We start from the raw sequence: 18,026 nt of genomic DNA on the forward strand, positions 1-18,026 counted from the left end.
TTTTAAAATCACTACTTTTTAAAATCGCAAATGCATTTGGTAAAACATGTTAAAAAATATTTTTTTATTAAATATTTGTTAAAATTTTTTTCGTAATTTTAGTTTAAATTTGCTCTTTTTCAAATAAGCACCCTCTAGCTTGCTTAAAAAAAATTGCAGATTTTTTTTCTATTTTAAATTAAGTACTTTTTAAATCATAATAACAAATACCTTACGTTTTGTAATATCTTTTAAAAACGGAAATTATTCTTGCGAAATCACAATACTAAACGCACCCTAAATTGAGATTTGTGTCAAATTGGATTAACACTTAATTGCTTCGTGCATACACATTATACATATATATTATGTGTGGAGAGAGAGAGAGAGATGTGGCTCATTATATCCATACATAAGCCATACATACATGGTCGATACACGCAGCACATGCTTAGTTGTGATTGTGTAGATGCATGGACCATGCTTTTTGTCCCATAATCACCATGTGCTAACAACAAAGTTTCACAAATTTTGTTTTGATAAACACAAATAACAGGCAGTCCTGTTCTTTCAAATTTTTTTCTTTTTGGCCACAAGGTACCCCTGAAATTGAATTCCAAAAGTATTATACAAATCCAGTCCATAACATTCGTCCGTTCCGATGGAGCATCAGGTGCTAAAACTGGCATTCGCATTGCGCACCGCCCGACGAAGTTCACCCAAGAAATCCACCTGTGAACCAACCAAATATGAGAGAGAGAGAGAGAGAGTTGAAGGAGAAGCATAAACACAGTAATGAGAATTTTCTTACTCTTCCCTGAGGTGTAAATTGACCTTGAACCCACGCTGGTGCAGCATACATAACTGGTCTCTCTGAAATATGAGAACTCCAAAAATGTAAACAAACCAGCTACTATAGTCACAACAGGGTAAGTAATCAATCAATCATAGCTATACCAATACACGCTTAATTTTTTATGTTTTGATTTTTTTTTCCTCTCCTATCTTTTTGGCTCACAAAAATAACAGAAGAACCAAAAACAGTAGAGAGAGGTCAATAATGCAAACGTGTAATATAGCAAGAAACTACTAATTACACCCATCAATTACAAGGCTACTCCAAAATGATATCCATCCCAAATAGTAGAGAGATAATATGGCCTTATCAACTTCTTTTTAACTCCACTTAGAAGTTACAATAAATTGGCCTCAAAACCAGCTGGAAAATGGGTGGTGCATGTCGGTTAAGTTGTCAAAAGTAGAAATCGAAACCAAACCATATATTTGGTGAGGGAAGGCTTGCATCAGTTGAAATTGAAAACATACATTTGGTAAGGGGAGGTAACAAAATGCAAGCCTCCTTAATAGCTCGCTTCAAGCCACCAAAATCTCTTCATCCTTGGCCACCTTCAATTACCTATCCCTAATCTTTCCACAGCCTGCCTATTGATCCTTTTTAACATAAACATCATATATTAATCATCAAACCCTATCTTTAGCATCCCCCAACAAGCAACCTCAACCTTTATTCATCTGGATGGTTTCACAGCACCCACCCCAAAATGTTATGAGTAAGAGAATAAACATAATTTGCTTTCAAACTCTGATGAATTGGCTAGACTACACCAAAATTCATAAACTGAGTATATATCTCTTCTTTCATCCTTTCCAATATGTTGATGTTATAGACATATATATAAAGACTGCAGCCCATCATGGTTGATGGCCCCTCATCTATTTTCCCATGCAATAGTGGATTTTGCAAGCATTTAGGTTATTTGATACAATAAGGCCCTCTTGTATGAAAGATAGCAAAGTGAAAACTAACTACTTTTCACCAGAAAAAACGAATTCTTTTTTTTTTTTTTTTTTTTTTCACTAATAGGTGCAACACTATGAACCATGCAAATATAAGTAAAAATATATAACAGTTATGCATACTAATTCGAGCTAATTCAAGAAAAAAATTGATATATGTCTATTTAATAGTATATAGATCTATTTAATTCTGTGGATCTATGACCAACGCACTATTATAAATAAAATAAGTGAGGCCTAGATGGAGCACCGCTCTTATCCCTATAGATATATGGTCTATCTGTTTGCGCAGAGGCTCTCCTGAAAAAGAGAGGAGAAAATATGGAGAGAGGATAGAAAAAGGAAATGAATTTGAAAGAGAGAAAAGCGATTAAATAGTTATTATGATGTCACAAAGTGATTAATAGTTACGATGATGTCATCTTATGACACCTCATTACCCAATTACATTTTTTTACTTTTCAGGTTTTTGTTAGACGATAATAATGGAAATGACAGTTAAGAAATCGTTTGTGGAAAAAAGTATGATCGGAAACTGTCAATCAGTTCTCTTGATCATACTGTTTCTTTGTTACATTAAACTCTATAACATGATGAACTAATTTCTAGCAACTCAAATTTTCTCAAGTTTAATCTAGGTTATGTTATGATAGAGTGCAAAAGAAAATGTCCACTCACCAGATAAATCTATTGATGGATTACTGTAGCAATGCATTGCAGCTGCCCAACCTGTACTCAAAGATACATGAATGACGGAGATCACACGATATTTTTTTTACAAGATCACAAAATATTAAATTACATCCAAGTGGTCGCACAATATCAAATCATTACAAATCTCAAACAAGTCACCGAGAAAAATAGTTTCAGATTCTCTTTTGACAGTAAATGTTATGCAAAATTCCCACACCAACTATTGTATCAAGCAGGGGCTTTTAAGAAAATGTAACAATATATCTGCCAAAGAAGCAAAGAACATAACTCAGATTCATGACAAGGAAGGGTGAATTCATTTCATTAGGAATGACAATTACTCCTACCTACCAAAAGTCAGCCTTCACCCAAGAAATTGGGTTGAGTACATGTATCTAATCTCATTATGTGAATCCACCAGCAATATAAATGAGTATACCATTCAAGAGCAACTCAAAACTTGGCTTGAAAAAAGCTTGTTCATTGTTTACTTATTAAACAAAAAGTTAAAGCCCAATTCTAAGGCTCGTTTGGTAAGCTTTTGCGCAGACAAAGTTCTTCTTAGGCTACAAAACAAAGCTCCTGAGCAGGTTCATTCATAAGGCTCAAAACAAGCTTATTATGCATACACACATATTGACATTTTTTCAAAAGTTAACAGGCTCACCAAGCTGCTTGTGAGCGTGACAAGTTTATCTCAAACCAACTCAAGCTTAGGTTTTTATAGCCCAAAAGAAACTGATTTAAGCTTGAGCTCATATGATCTTAAATAAGCCAAGCTTAAGCAGATCAAAGCTCGACTTGGCTCGGCTTGTTTGCAATAACACACCATATCATTGACAGTGGTTTTTGCTGACCAGGTCAATAGTTACTATTATGTTGGGAAAACTTAGTTTTTTGGCTTGGTAACCAACTAATACATGCAACAGGATTTTATCCCACAATCTCACCCACTATTCCATACGTATAGGGGATAAAAGTGTCTTTATGCCCAAAGAAACCACACAGTGTACCATTAACCAAGATAGAGAAGCGGGCCATGAAAATACATGCAGACATTCATTTCCTCCATTTAGAACCGAAACCAAGATGCCCCAGGAGATAGGAGAACTTCCAGTTGACATGGTCGTAGGCTTTTTCTAAGCCCAACTTGCAATTAACGCCAAGAATTCCCAACTTCAACCTGCTATACAAACACTCATTTGCTATAAGAATTGGGTCTATAATTTGACTCCCCCCAATGCAGGCATTCTGACTTGTTGATATGGGCAATCCCAACACCTGTTTCATTCTGATAGCAAGGACTTTAGCCAAGATTTTATACACAATCCCCACCAGGTTGACGGGTCTGAAATCCTTTACTTCCAACTACCCAATCTTTTTTGAGATAAAAGAAATGAAAGTAGCACCTCATGCTCATGAAAATTATGGAGGACGCGCATAAGATCATCCTTCACTATAGCCCAACAAGACAGAAAGAAAGCAATAGTGAAGCTGTTAGGGACCAACCCTTTGTCATCATCCATACTCAACAACACCTGAAGAACTTTCTCTGCTTGAAACAGTCTCTCCAACCAATCTGCTTCTGCAGAATCAAAAAAAGAAAAAGAAAATCCAAACCATCTTATTTAGGGCGCCAATTAACTCTTTAATTAGTGAAAAAACCCTGGGCTGTGATCCCTTTTCTTTTAACCAAGTCCCCCTCGATTTCTACTTCCAACTGGCTTCTTGCAAAAGCAAACCATCTTCTAAATCTGTTTTGGCCTTAGACCCTCTAACTTTCTCCTCTTCTGCAAGAGATCCTTCCACTTCTAAATGCTCAAGAGCCTAGATCTCCTCTAATAAGGACTTCTTCCTCTCCACTATATTTCCAAATACCTCCTTGTTCCAACGTTCCTTAGATCATGTTCATCTAAGGAACTGATACGAATCCCAACATTGTTTCACCATGTCTACAAAACCCTTTGCTTTCAAGCACATGTTCTCAAATTTAAATGAACATGATCCTCTACAAAGACCTCCTCTATCAAGCAAAATAGGAAAATGATTTGATAAGGGTCGAGGTAGTCGAGGCTGGATCAGGTCTGAGAAATGCTCTTCCCAATCCGGAGAAATTAGAAGTCTCTCAACCCTAGACATAGATGGGGGTCTTGATTATTGGACCAAGTGAAAGGCCCTCTAGCCAACAAAATATCCATCAACCCCTACTCTGAAATGAAAACTAAAAAATTCTTCATGGCAGCGCTTAACCGAGTCACCCCAGCGTCTCGTTTGGGAATCGAGTAAAATTGAATTCTCCCCCAAAGCAACAAGGGACTTCCCACTAACTGAAAACCATTGATAATTCCTCCCACAAATAATGCGTTTTTGAATCAGCATTGGGGCCATAAACCCCTGAAAAAGCCCAAACAAACTGGTCCAACCAGTCGAAAGACTGCTGAACTGCCCAAAAATCACCGTAAACCGGGATTGAACTGGTTAGTAAATAAGTAGAACCGGACTGAAACAGACGGAACCGGCTTAACAACAGTGAGAATTAATGTGAACCGGAAGCTAAACAACAAGAACCGGACTGAACCGCTAAAAATACCAAAAAATGACCTGAACCGGATCTAGAAGAAAACCGGGTTGAAGCTACTCCAACCCTGGATGAGGATATCCTAACCTGGTTAAGGAGCAGCACGACCGAAGCTAGGGATAGCCTTACCCGGATAGGGGACAGCATGCACCTGTAACCAAACAAACTTCATCTTCTCCAAAAACCACCAAAAACTTGCTGGCAACGACTAGAAATCACCGGAAACGGTCAGAACAGGCCGGCTACGATTATAACACGCCAGAAACCGTCAGAACACGCCACAAATAATTGAACCAGACTGAAATATTGACGGCAACCACTACACACTTAGCCGGAGACACAAAACAACCACCGGTAAACACCAGACTTCGCCGGAATAGCCATCGAGCACCACAGAGACAGCCGGATATCACACAACAACCACAAAGTACAACCCAACCTGCACACCTGACAGCGGAGATGAAGACGATATCACACCACGGATGACGGTGATATCGGCACCATCTACCCCCAATCACGATTCATAGGCATGAGGCCCAATTCTCAAATTTTCACGATCAGTAGAGCAAAACAAAGAGAGGGAAAGCAGAAAAAAAAAATAATGAAGGGAGGAAGAAGCAGAGTGGGTAGAGAATAATCAGATGTCATCAATAGTTATAGCTTTGATACAATGTTGTAGGGCTTAGGGTTCGCATAAAAAGAAAAGAGAAGAAGAGGCTATATGTTTCTAATAGCAAGAAATAGTGAAAGTGTTCACCACCTCTTCAATGCATTCCACTGTACATTAATCCCACATTAGGAGAATACCACCCCAAGGGGCCAAAGTATGAATGAGAAATATTTTTTATTCAACAGTGACATTGTCTTTTCACTAGCAAATAGATGCATGATGTTACAACTCGCAAAGAGCATAAAAAAAATATAGACAATAGAGCATACAGTCCGACTCTGCGAGGAATCCAGTTGATGATGTAGAAGAGGCCCAATGCAAACTTAAATTTTTTTTTTTTATGGGTCCGGGCCAAACAAAAAATTTATTGGACATTTGGACTGCTTTCTTATGGCCCAGGGCCAAAGTAAAATTTGTTTTGTCTCAAATACAATTTTTTTTTTTTTTGAAATTGTCTCAAATACAAATCTTAAAAGCATATTTTGTAAAAAAACTTGCAAAACCGGAGGTGGCCATGGCCTACCCCGGTCTGTATCTATGTTTGTCTTTGCAGTCCACCCTGTGAAAGATCCACCCCCCACAAGCACTAGATGACACCGGCTGCAATATGCTCCATTTTTGCTTCTTGAAAACACAAGACGTCAAGCTTCCAATTTTCAACAAGTTGCTAATGTTGAACGCCTTCCCTACATTGTAAGTACTCAAACATTCCAGCTAAGAATTTTCATATTCATAATGGGATAGAAGCCTTGCCACGATACTGAGAAGAGGGGCTAGGTTTGGGTAGGTTCCTCTTGGATTCATAGTTCACTGAGCTAGTCAAATTAAGAAGTTCCCTAACACCTTTGACCCCACTCCCTGACACTTTTGAGGAAACCCAACATTCCTCTAATACCCTTGTGACTGGATTCAATAGCAGAGAACAAATATGCAACCTCCTATTCAAATCCTTCATATGAAACCCCCAAAAAATTTTCTAGCTTATACATGATACATGCGTCTCTTGACCAATTTTGAGCTCTCACTAAGTTTTGCCAACCCCATTTCTTCTTGCCTTCCGAGATAAGAATAAATCCCTTCCAACCACCATATTTGAACTCTTCAATTTCCATATACCTCCCATGCGGGTTACTACACCACTGGCCTAGGATGGTGCTCTAAGCATCTCTGACCATCCGCATGAATCTCTGGCTGATTTCCAGCCTAGCCGCCCGTCAACCGTCGAGAGCAACCAAAGAGCTCCATCTCTTCCCAAAATGAAGGTAACTATACCTCATTCCACTATACTTTTTTTTTTTTGATAAGTAAAGATATATTTATCAAAGGCGCAGAGGGGCGCAACCCTAGTACACCGGGAGTATACAAGAGAGCGACTAAGAAAAAGAAAGAGAGGAAGAAAATCTAATAAGAAAATCTTGGAAGCTGATCACTATAGGCGCAAGCCAACCAGCAGTCCAAGTGAAGAGGGTGTACAAGAAAAAGTGAATAAGCTCCTCTAAATTCCTGATCGAATCCTCAAAATTTCTTGCGTTTCTCTCGTTCCAAATGCACCACATGAGGCAAAGAGGGACCATCTTCCACACAACGGCGCTACTAGTTTTACCACCCATCCACCAAGAATCGAACATCGCCTTAACGCTGCCCGGCATAACCCAACACAAACCAAACCGAGTGAAAATGGCATTCCATAAGGTGCGCGCCACCCCACAGTGTAGAAAGAGATGGTCAATGGACTCCCCATTTGATTCACACATGCAACATCGGTTTATCACCACAATACCCCTTTTCCGAACATTGTCCAAAGTAAGAATTTTTCCAAGCGCGGCCGTCCAAGCAAAAAAAGCCACTTTCGAAGGGGCCTTGGTGCGCCAAATACTTTTCCAAGGGAAAGGAGTGAGGTCTTTAGAAGCAAGAATCCTATAAAAAGATCTTACTTCGAAATTGCCTTTCCGCGAATAGATCCACCTTATTCTATCCTCCCCTTCCCCACCAATTGGATGCAAATACAATAGCGAGTAAAAAGAAGCCAAAACCTCCACTTCCCAATCATGAACCCTGCGAGTGAAGGAAACACTCCACTGAGCAGAGCCATTTGAGCATTCCCTATTGTCTGCAATAGACGCATCCTTGTTGGTGGCAATGCTGAAAAGTCCAGGAAAAACCTCCCTAAGAGGCATGTCACCGCACCAGATATCCTCCCAAAACCTGATGTTGGACCCACGACCTGGGACAAATCTAATGTGGTCTTGGAACGACCTCCACCCCCTACAAATGTGCTTCCAAAACTCTACTCCATGCGATCCTCTGGGAACCTTGGAGCGCCAACCTCCCCAAACCGCTCCATACTTTGCCACTAGAATCTTTCTCCACCAAGCCTCTTTCTCATGAGCAAATCTCCACAACCATTTTCCCAATAAAGCTTGATTCATCAACCGCAGATTTCGTATGCCTAACCCTCCCTCAGTGATCGGATAACAAACCTTATCCCAACTGACCAGATGGAACTTAAACTCATCATCAATCCCACCCCATAAGAAGTCGCGTTGAATCTTCTCAATGCGCTTCGTCATTCCACTATACTTAATCTCAAGGAATTACTCCATGGCTCGATAATGAATTTGAAGGATTTTGATTCTACCAAAAAATAAAGCCTCCCCAAGGGCCTTCAAAGCACTAGAAAACTCAACGGGATAGAAACCTTGCGTCAATCTCCTGGAACAACGTTGAAAACAACTTCCCATATATCCATGAAACCAACCAAGACCTAGAGAAGCTAAGGAAATAGAGAACCAACACACCAGCACTGAGTAGTGGTGGGATGTGCCGCCTATAGAGAGAGAGAGAGAGAGACTTAATCTCAAGGAATTACTCCATGTCTCGATAATGAATTCGAAGGATTTTGATTCTACCAAAAAAATAAAGCCTCCCCAAGGGCCTTCAAAACACTAGAAAACTCAACGAGATAGAAACCTTGCATCAATCTCCTGGAACAACGTTGAAAACAACTTCCCATATATCCATGAAACCAACCAAGACCTAGAGAAGCTAAAAAAATAATGAACCAATACACCAGCACTGAGAGAGAGAGAGAGTGAGCACAGCACAACAAGCAATATCTATGAGGAGTGATTATAAAATGAAGGATCCATATTAATTGTTGATGGAAGAATGGAACAAGAGAGCACATAAATAATCAATAAACATAAACTAATCCTTTTTTTTTTTTTTGATAAGTAAAAGCCAGTTTTATTGAAAGCGTAAAGGCGCCCCAAAGTACACCGGGAGTATACAATAGGATCACCTAGCTAGAAAGAGAACATAAACTAATCCTTTTAAAGAGGCTCTAGCAGGAACTTACGATCATTCAAGAGTTGAGAAGCTTCACTGCTATAACACCCCTCTAAAGCAATCAATCTTGAACGCGGGTTTACATTCAGAAGATTGCTGCTCACTGAATCACCATGATCCATGATGGGCACATTTCTAGGAGCAGCAACTTGATTCTTCTCTACATCATTCCCGTAAAGATTGTTTGCTCGATCAAACCGATCTGCAACATTTAATGAAATCAAATCAACATATAAAGTTTGTGTCAGCAGATGTGCAAATTGAGCTTCCTAACCGAATGCAGCAATAAATGTCCCATTTCTTAAGTCTCCCTCTAACATACATGAAAAGATATCTATAAGTTTATATTAATAAAAATACATACATAAGTTCATTGAGATGCCAGCTTAACTACTGCATCCATGAATTTTCCAACTTCTTCTTGAAGCAAAGAGAGGTCAATCAAAAACAAAATATAGGATTCAGATCAATTAAGTGTATATCTAAACTGCAATTGTACCTATAGAGCATTGCACAAAATCCCTACATCTAAAGCTAGTTTTCTTACCGAAACTTTTAGCAACATAATAATTTTTTTTTATAAGTAAAAATGTATATATCAAAAAACCCGAAAGGGCGCAACACAATTTTTTTAGCAACATAATAATTCAAGCAAGCTAAATTAATCAGAATAAATAAAGTAAAAAGATAACAGAGAGATAAGAGCATGTTTTTCTGCCTTAAAGATGCTTATTTTCCTAGAGTTTTGGAGCTGAAGCAGAAGATCCTGCTCCAGTTTGAGTCTCAAACCTTCTGTCTTATGTATTTTTATTACTATGAATAGCTCTCCTTAGGATGCATATAAGCTCTGAACCACTTGGCGTCAGTTTGGTGTCAGAGCTCTGAGTTTCAAAACAATGTTTCTGCATCTTAGGAGATCCTACATGCCTAGAATCACGTATTAGGAGGACTTCATGATTCTTCTTAAAGATAAAATTCTTCAAGACTGTCTTTATGATGAGATGGTGACTCTCCGACAAGATATTGGTGGAGGTCAGCCCCTCAAGTGCATACAAGGAAGAAGAGAAGATTTAAAAATAAAAATAAAAACAGTTCAAACCTTAGATTTGCAAGAAATTCAAATTTTTAAGTTTAGAGGTATTTTGGTAATCTGCAACTTGGTTTGCTGTCAAAATTGTTATATTCTTGTTAGGTTTCCTTTTCCTTACTTGACTCTACACTTTTGCTTAGGGGATTTAGTTACAACTCTTGGTCATTTTAGTGGGTCTTGATTGGTTGAAGCCTTAGCTTGGCCTGACTATCAAGTTCCCTTGGCCAACAAGTTTACTTGGTCACCAAGCTCTCATCTTCTATGAATATAATGTACTAAACATACTGATGGATGAATAAAGAATATAAGAAACCGGTTGCTTTTCTCGATATGTAAGGCATCTCTATTATGGGTGTTATGCCCTAGTAATGATGCTTAGGGATACTAATATGATGCTAGGATCTTTTTTTTTCCTGTGTTTTTTATGTTTACCTGCTGCATTCAAGCTCTAAACCAGTATTTCAGTTTCTAAAATCAACCTATATAATACTTCACCTACACATCCTAGTATCCTAAACTTGTCCGTTACATCTGCCTCAAACATCCTTATATTCCTTATGGTATTGATGCTTAGAGACCCTAGTGATGCTAGGATCTTAAGTCTTCTTTTTCTGTGTCTTTTTACTTCTTCCTGCAGCATTCAAGTGCTAACCCAGTATTTTAGCCTCTATATACAGGCTATATAATACTTTAACCACATATCTTGGAATTCTAACCTTGTTTCTTACACCTGACTTAGAGATCCTTATATCCCTTAGGTTTCAGAGCTGAAACAAAAGATTCTGATCCATTTTTTGGTGGCAGACCTCCTGTCTTCTGTCTGTTTAATTTCAGATCTAACCAGGTACGTGTGACACTTGCTAATAATTTTTTTTTTTTAATAAAAAAAAAAAAAAGAAATAAAATATCCCATCAGTGTGCAATATCCGACTTGTGCCCAAAGACTATTGCACACTCCAATGCCAACAGATCTATGAAGAAAGAGGTTGATAGAATGCATTGAACTAAATATAGATTTCCTGCGGCATGCATACATTGACAATACATTAACTATATCAAAATCCTTGACAATATCCCAAGGTCATTCAGTTCATGAAATAATCAATGGAGAAATACAAAACTAAAATAAATACTATTATCCTTACTAAACCAGAAGCATAGCGGTTTCAGGGGAAAAAAAAGGAATTGTAACTCAAATTTTCTTTGTACTTGAGAGCAAGCAGATCAATTCAAAATGGAAGTTAGACACACAATCAGCCTCGAAACCCCAGAACAGTGTATGCACATGGAGCATACAGTATACTTAAGGGATGACAAATTACAATATTACACAAAGAAAAATATATTACACACACGCGCGCGCACACACACACACATATATATATTAAGAGCCTCTACCAATTCCTAGGGTTGTCTACCATGCATAATTCTTCAAATCCGGGCTTTTGTTTTCAACTTAAATCGTTGTGATTTTGTCACATTGGCATTTATCATTGTTAAACTGCAATAAAAATATGGTAAATGCTAAAGCTATAAATGCTGGATTGGTAAAAATGGTATATTGAAAACAATAGTTGAGATTTAAAGAATTTTACGCGATAGAATACCTTAAAAATTGTAGAGCATCATAATCCCAGAAAATAATTTTAATCATGGGTAGTATTATATTATCTAGTCGTGAAGCTGCATAACTTATGGTTCCCAAACCCCAACGAACGAACTAATTTCCAAGTTGCATGATAGAATGCCTTAGAAATTGTAGAGGATCCTGATCCCCGAAAATAATATCAATCATGGGTATTATATCTAGTTGTTAAGTTGTAAAATTTGTGATTCCCAAACCCAAATTAACGAAACAATTAATAAGATTATACTTAAATACTATATTAAAAAATAAAATAAGCCATAAATTGGGAATATGAAAAAGAAGAGAAAAAGTGAGACCTGAGGACTTGCGCCGGTGGAGACTGCGATTCCTGCAATGAAACATTTTTACGCAGTTACATTATTTAAAAAATAAAAATAAAAAATAAAAACCAATGATTATGGTAGTAATAATACATAGATAGAGAGACAGATACCTTTGATTGGGAGGCGCATAGCGCTTGACGGGTGCATCCGATGCTGGTAGTGTAGGTGTGGGGTTTTCCAGCATCTCTCCCTCTCCGTCTCTCTCTCTCTGTCTCTGTGATGAGTGATCAGTCGGGACTCAACAGGTCACGGCCCAAGAGACGGAGAGAGAGACGCAGACAGGACAATAGAGGAGGAAAGTGGTTTTTTTTTTTTTTTTTTTGCGAGTACAGAGGAGGAAAGTTGGTAATAGCATATATTGCCCATTCTATTTTATCCCACAAATGGGTCGGGTCACCGGTCACGCCGTCGGCTGTATTGTCAATTCTTTTATTTTTAAGCCAACTCAATATTAGGAAATTTCCAACATTTTTATACATCAAAACGCTTTAAAAATGTCATATATTAATTTGAGTATATTTTCAGTTTATGCTTTTTATGTTGTAAAAAAATTTTAAACCAAAAACTATTTTTGGTTTTTTAAATAATAAGTCTCTACAAAAGTGGAATAAGTCTCTACAAAAAAAATTTCTCGCTACTTTCTAACTTGTCATCTTTATGATATGTGACATTTCGAAGCGTTTTGATGTCTAGAAGCGACATAAATTTCATAATATGAAAATTTACAATTTCTTTAAAATTGTATGATATCCTAATCTTTAATCAACACTCAATTTGCAATATTTCCCAAAATACCAATAAATTGTTTGTTATGGCTGCATAAGCAGTTACGGTTAGTAGTTATTGGCTATAACCGCTAACTGCTTTTTTTATATGGCTTTTGGACTTTTTAAGTATTTTGGGACATCACTATGCCTATTTGTTGGGCTTATTTTAAATGTTTTGGGCCAAAGTGTTTCCAAAGAGATGAAAAGAACATGTTGTTTTTTGGGTCATGCAATATATTTGAACAAGGCTTGACCCAAAACATTACATACCACATTATAATTTCTAGTAATACTATGGACCGTCTTTTTATCCTCTTTTTATCTTTTTAAAGTTGATGTGACTTTTAAAATCACCATTAAATTTTAGATGAATTATATTTGGATTTGATCCAATGGTGATTTTGAAAGCTACATCAACTTTAGAACGATAAAAAGAGGATAAAAAGATGATCCCTAGCATTACTCTTATATTTCACATACATACATTCATACACGGCCAAAACGATGCCGTTTTGGATGTTATATTATAATAATAATAATAATAATAATAATGATAATTAATTATTATTATTATTTTAAATATATATATATATATAGGGTAGGCCGTTATTAACAGCTTTTTCCTACCCCTAAAACCACTAACAACAACCGCCCTAGGCAGTTAGCGGTTTTTTATAATCGCCTACCAAAATGCTTAGTGGTTATAAGCAGTTAGCATATAACCGCCCTGATTGAACACCCTATAGTTTGTAATATACCATTTTTGTCTCGTAAAAAAACAAAAATAATTTTAATAAGACAAAAATACTCCTATAAATAAATTTTTTTTTTTTAAAAAAAAAAAAAAAAAGTGGAAGAGGGGTGACATAGGTGGTTTGACCACCCCCCATTTGGCCAAGGCCACCCTCTTATTAAAAAATATAATTTTTTAATTTTATTTTATTTATTACGGGTTTTTTTTTTTTTTTGGTCATTTAGGGTACATTATATCTTTAATATGAAATGACGTTGCAAATAATGTCCTATGGCTGTCGAAGAGTAGCAATAAGAAATAAAGTTAGGGTTTGGATGTCGTGTTTTGACGATGAGAAGGAAAGGTAAATCTAGTAAAGAATATTTGGAGGGCATTTGGATCATTTTAGAGTTTAAATGAGGGTATAATAGTCCTATCGAGTCAAATGGTGGCACATGATATGCACATGACACCTCTTGCAGTTAGGATTGACCGTTTTATTTACTGAGAGGGACATTGATTTGGTAGTTTGAGAGATGCATGGATGTCGTGTTTTGACGATGAGAATGAAAGGTAAATCTAGTAAAGAATATTTGGAGGGCATTTGGATCATTTTAGAGTTTAAATGAGGGTATAATAGTCCTATCGAGTCAAATGGTGGCACATGATATGCACATGACACCTCTTGCAGTTAGGATTGACCGTTTTATTTACTGAGAGGGACATTGATTTGGTAGTTTGAGAGATGCATGGATATAATTGGTTGTTTGAGAGAGACATTGGCAATATAGTGATAGTTTGAAATAGGGTATGTATATTTTACACATTAAAAAACCATACGATAATTAAAAAAGTCACGTTCTTCTTACATGCTATGGAACACATGATAGTTTTATTATATACTAGGGGTAATTATATTTTTTTCCCACCAACTACAATGCATTATCACTTTGCCCCTATAAACTGACAACCCTACTATCCGACCCTATCAAACTACAATTTTGTACCCAAATCTCCCCTTCCGTCAGTCAAAGGCGTTAACTCAGACAGTCAATTCATCACTTTGTCCCCATGAACTACAATGCATTGTCACTTTGACCGTTTGAGTTAACGCTTTAATTGACGAAATGGGGGTTTTGGGTACAAAATGATAGTTTGATGGGGTCGGGCAATAAGGTTGTCAATTCATGGGAGACAAGTGATAATGCATTGTAGTTGATAGGAAAATGGTAATTACATCTATATACTATATTAGTGAAATTTTCTTCAATTCAATTTAAAAGAAATTTATGTCCAATGATAAAGGGGTGGTCAAATTCCACACTAGCGTGCTAGGAAGCTCAAACAACCCACAATGATGCTGCTGGTGGGCTACATAAATTCCAAATAGTTTAAGAGAGAAGATCAAAATGTAAAACACAAGTGAAAGAGTGTTTAAATTTTAGTGAAATTCAGCTATTAGGCCTTGCCACATCCAACGGATACTGTACCCTACTGGCTGCCACATAATTTTTATTTTATAAAATATTTATAAGACGTTTGAGTGGTGTATAACATTATTCTAAATAAAAATGTTTGATAAAGTTGAAGTTTGAATATAATGTGTTGTATTAGAAACCGAACTAGACATCCCCAAACCCCAAAACTTGGGATTTTTCAAACATTATTAAGCAAACTTTCTTGACATTTTTATGTGTGTAACCCCTCAAAACAAATCAAAATTCATGTCATGAGGTTTTCTAGTGGCTTAATTACTTGAAAAAAGTACATTTTACCCTGTCAAAGTTTCGAACGATTTTCAATTTGACCTCTAATATTTCAATTTTTGCAATGCACTCCCAAAACTTTCAAATTTTGGCAATTCAACCAATTTTATCATAAAATTCTCATATTGCCCATAAATTTTTATTTTTTAATTTTTTTTATAAATTTTTTTTTTTTTTAAATCGGGGTGGCCGTAGCCACCCCTTTGGCCATCTAGCCATTTTCTTGATTTTAGTATGAGTAATGCTATACGCCAACTTTTATCTAATTTTTATCTCATTGCCAATCATTCATTGGATCAATCATTTGTGTATGTTTTCATTGTTCAAAACCAAGTCACACTTAGCGAAAGGGCTCAAAACACGAAGTATTGTATACTTTTCTTGATTTTATTATGAGTAATACTATACATTAATTTTATTTCATTTTTGTATCAATCATATATATATATATATATATATGTATATATATATATATATATATTTTAAAATGACTAATTAACCGTGTCATATCAACAAAATAAGTTAAAAGTAGAATAAAAATATAGTATATAAGATTTATCCTTTAAACCACAGCAAATAGTTGAAGTCAAGATATAACTCGATCTTCAGCAGTGACAGTATTTCAGCAGGAGAAGAAGAGATAAGATCAAACTTCTTTTTGAATGCTGTAAATCTTGATATGTATAACAAAATCAATATCACTTATGCCTTTTTGCGCTCAAATCTTAAGCAAAAAAGCAAACCTATTAATGAAATGGAAAAGGTCAAAAAGGTAAAATTGTTTTTAAAAAAAAAGTAAAATGACAATTTTATCCTTATTAAATTAAGGACCTTCTTAATGTAAGGAACTGGCTACTCTTCCGTAAATACCTCTCATTGATATCTGAAAATAAATTAAAAAACAGCATTAAAAAAAAAGTAATTTAAAAATGAATAATCTACTCTATCTTATTCATTTTAAATTAAATTTAGGTCCATAAGTGGATTTTAAGATGATTTTTAACGGAAAAAAAAAAAAAATGCTATAGTGAATCTGAATACAACATCTGATTTGGCAAGAGGATTTTCTTTGTGATATCATTTGCTCTGATGACTATATATTCTTTTGTTGGACTTGGTCAATGGAAGTTAATGAAGTCAATGCCAATTATTTGTTTATATTTTTAGAAAACCTTAATTTTATTTTTGGTTTTGATCAAATATGAACCAAATTAAGCAGATTGACCACCCCATTTCTTTATTTATTTTTCATTTGAATCTCTCATCTCATATGACTTTTACTAGAAAAGTGTGGTGTGTGTTTGACAAATCATTTTTATTTTTACTGTTTTTGGAATATTAATAAGAACTGATTGTTGCGATATAAACGTGAAAGACAATTTGAATTTGTTGCGAGAGAAAATTGAAGAAAGTTATTTGTGGTAATGAGAAAAAAAAGAAGTTTCTTTTTAAAGTGAAAAAAGAAACGAAAAAGTGTGGGTTGCCAAACGGGCTCCGTTCTTCGAACATTTGAATTATTGTGAAATGATTTAAATTAATTTTTTTTTTTTAAAAAAAAAAAAAAAACCAAGGGCAGAATAGGAGGATTAATGTATACAAATTGCTGAAATGTAATTATGCACATAATAAAAAATGAATGATGAAACTTTGTGAATTATAATTCAACAAAAAGCTTCCTGTTTACCTCTAAAAGAATTTAATAATTGAAAAAAAATTTAATTTTTTAAAAAACTAAAATTTTAATTTAAAAAAAAACAATTTATTTTTATTTTTTAAAACGAAAACTTTTTATTTTTTTAAAAAATTATTTTTTGGAAAAAAATGGAAATTTTTATTTAAAAAAACAATTTTTTTTATTCGATTTTTTTAAATATGTTTTAAAAAACAAAAAAATTAGTTTTTTTTTTTTAAAACGATTTTTTTTAAATGGAAAATTTTATTTAAAAAATTAAAAAGAACTTTTTTTTAATAAAAACGAAAATTTTCAATTTAAAAGAAAATCAAAATTTTTTAATTTTTTTTCTTATAAAAGGATTTTTTTTTTTTTTAGGTTCTTTTCAGAAATTTTAGTAATTTTGTTTTTATTTTACTAAGGATAATTTAATCATTAAGGGACATTGATAATGTTTTAGTAGTTTAAGGGAACATTATCACAATTAAAAATTTGAAAAAACATTGTTAATTGAGTAGTAGTCTCAGGGAAGTATATGGACTTTCTCCTATTATTTTATTTGATCCTTGAGATTAGAGGATGAAGTAGATCAATTGGGAAGATAATAAATTTATTATTTTATTTAATTTCTTTTTGTTAAGTAATCTGAAAATATTTGATTGCAAAGATTAATAATTATAAATTTTTGTTCATAAACAATATCCCGCAAATTTCAAAATAAATAATAAATTACAGAAAATAGAAAATAGAAAACAGAATAATTATATCAAATAAATCCATTAATTAAATAAGTTGAAATAATTGGACAAAACTTATTAATTTACTGCTATTTTTACAAAATTAAATGAAAAAAATTTGAGATATTTTTGGTGGAAAAAGCAATCCTGGTTTATGGGCTTTGAAAATTAGCGAGATCCAAACGGGGCCTCTTCTTTTTATTA

General features: G+C 35.0%; 1 protein-coding gene across 1 annotated transcript; it reads right to left on the reverse strand.

The window, feature by feature from the left end:
• Positions 1 to 356: 356 nt before the first annotated feature.
• Positions 357 to 12,463, reverse strand: LOC132190112 (uncharacterized). The gene is made up of 6 exons (XM_059605006.2): positions 12,258 to 12,463; positions 12,121 to 12,152; positions 9,097 to 9,288; positions 2,476 to 2,526; positions 791 to 852; positions 357 to 711 (listed from the first exon to the last, which is right to left on the reverse strand). Exons 1-6 carry the CDS (start codon positions 12,329 to 12,331, stop codon positions 649 to 651), a joined length of 474 nt encoding a protein of 157 aa, XP_059460989.2. The 5' UTR covers positions 12,332 to 12,463; the 3' UTR covers positions 357 to 648.
• Positions 12,464 to 18,026: the final 5,563 nt, after the last annotated feature.

This window comes from Corylus avellana, chromosome 2 (assembly GCF_965113065.1).
Source record: "Corylus avellana chromosome 2, dhCorAvel1.hap1.2, whole genome shotgun sequence".
In the NCBI taxonomy this organism is placed as follows: domain Eukaryota; kingdom Viridiplantae; phylum Streptophyta; class Magnoliopsida; order Fagales; family Betulaceae; genus Corylus; species Corylus avellana.

Bases quoted from the DNA above. Each gene is read 5' to 3' on its own strand.
- LOC132190112 (XM_059605006.2), bottom strand. From the start codon at position 12,331: ATGCTGGAAAACCCCACACCTACACTACCAGCATCGGATGCACCCGTC. The intron at 9,289-12,120 runs GTCTCACTTTTT...TAAATGTTGCAG, and splicing joins CCACCGGCGCAAGTCCTCAG to ATCGGTTTGATCGAGCAAAC. The intron at 712-790 runs GTAAGAAAATTC...GTTGGTTCACAG, and splicing joins AATTTACACCTCAGGGAAGA to GTGGATTTCTTGGGTGAACT.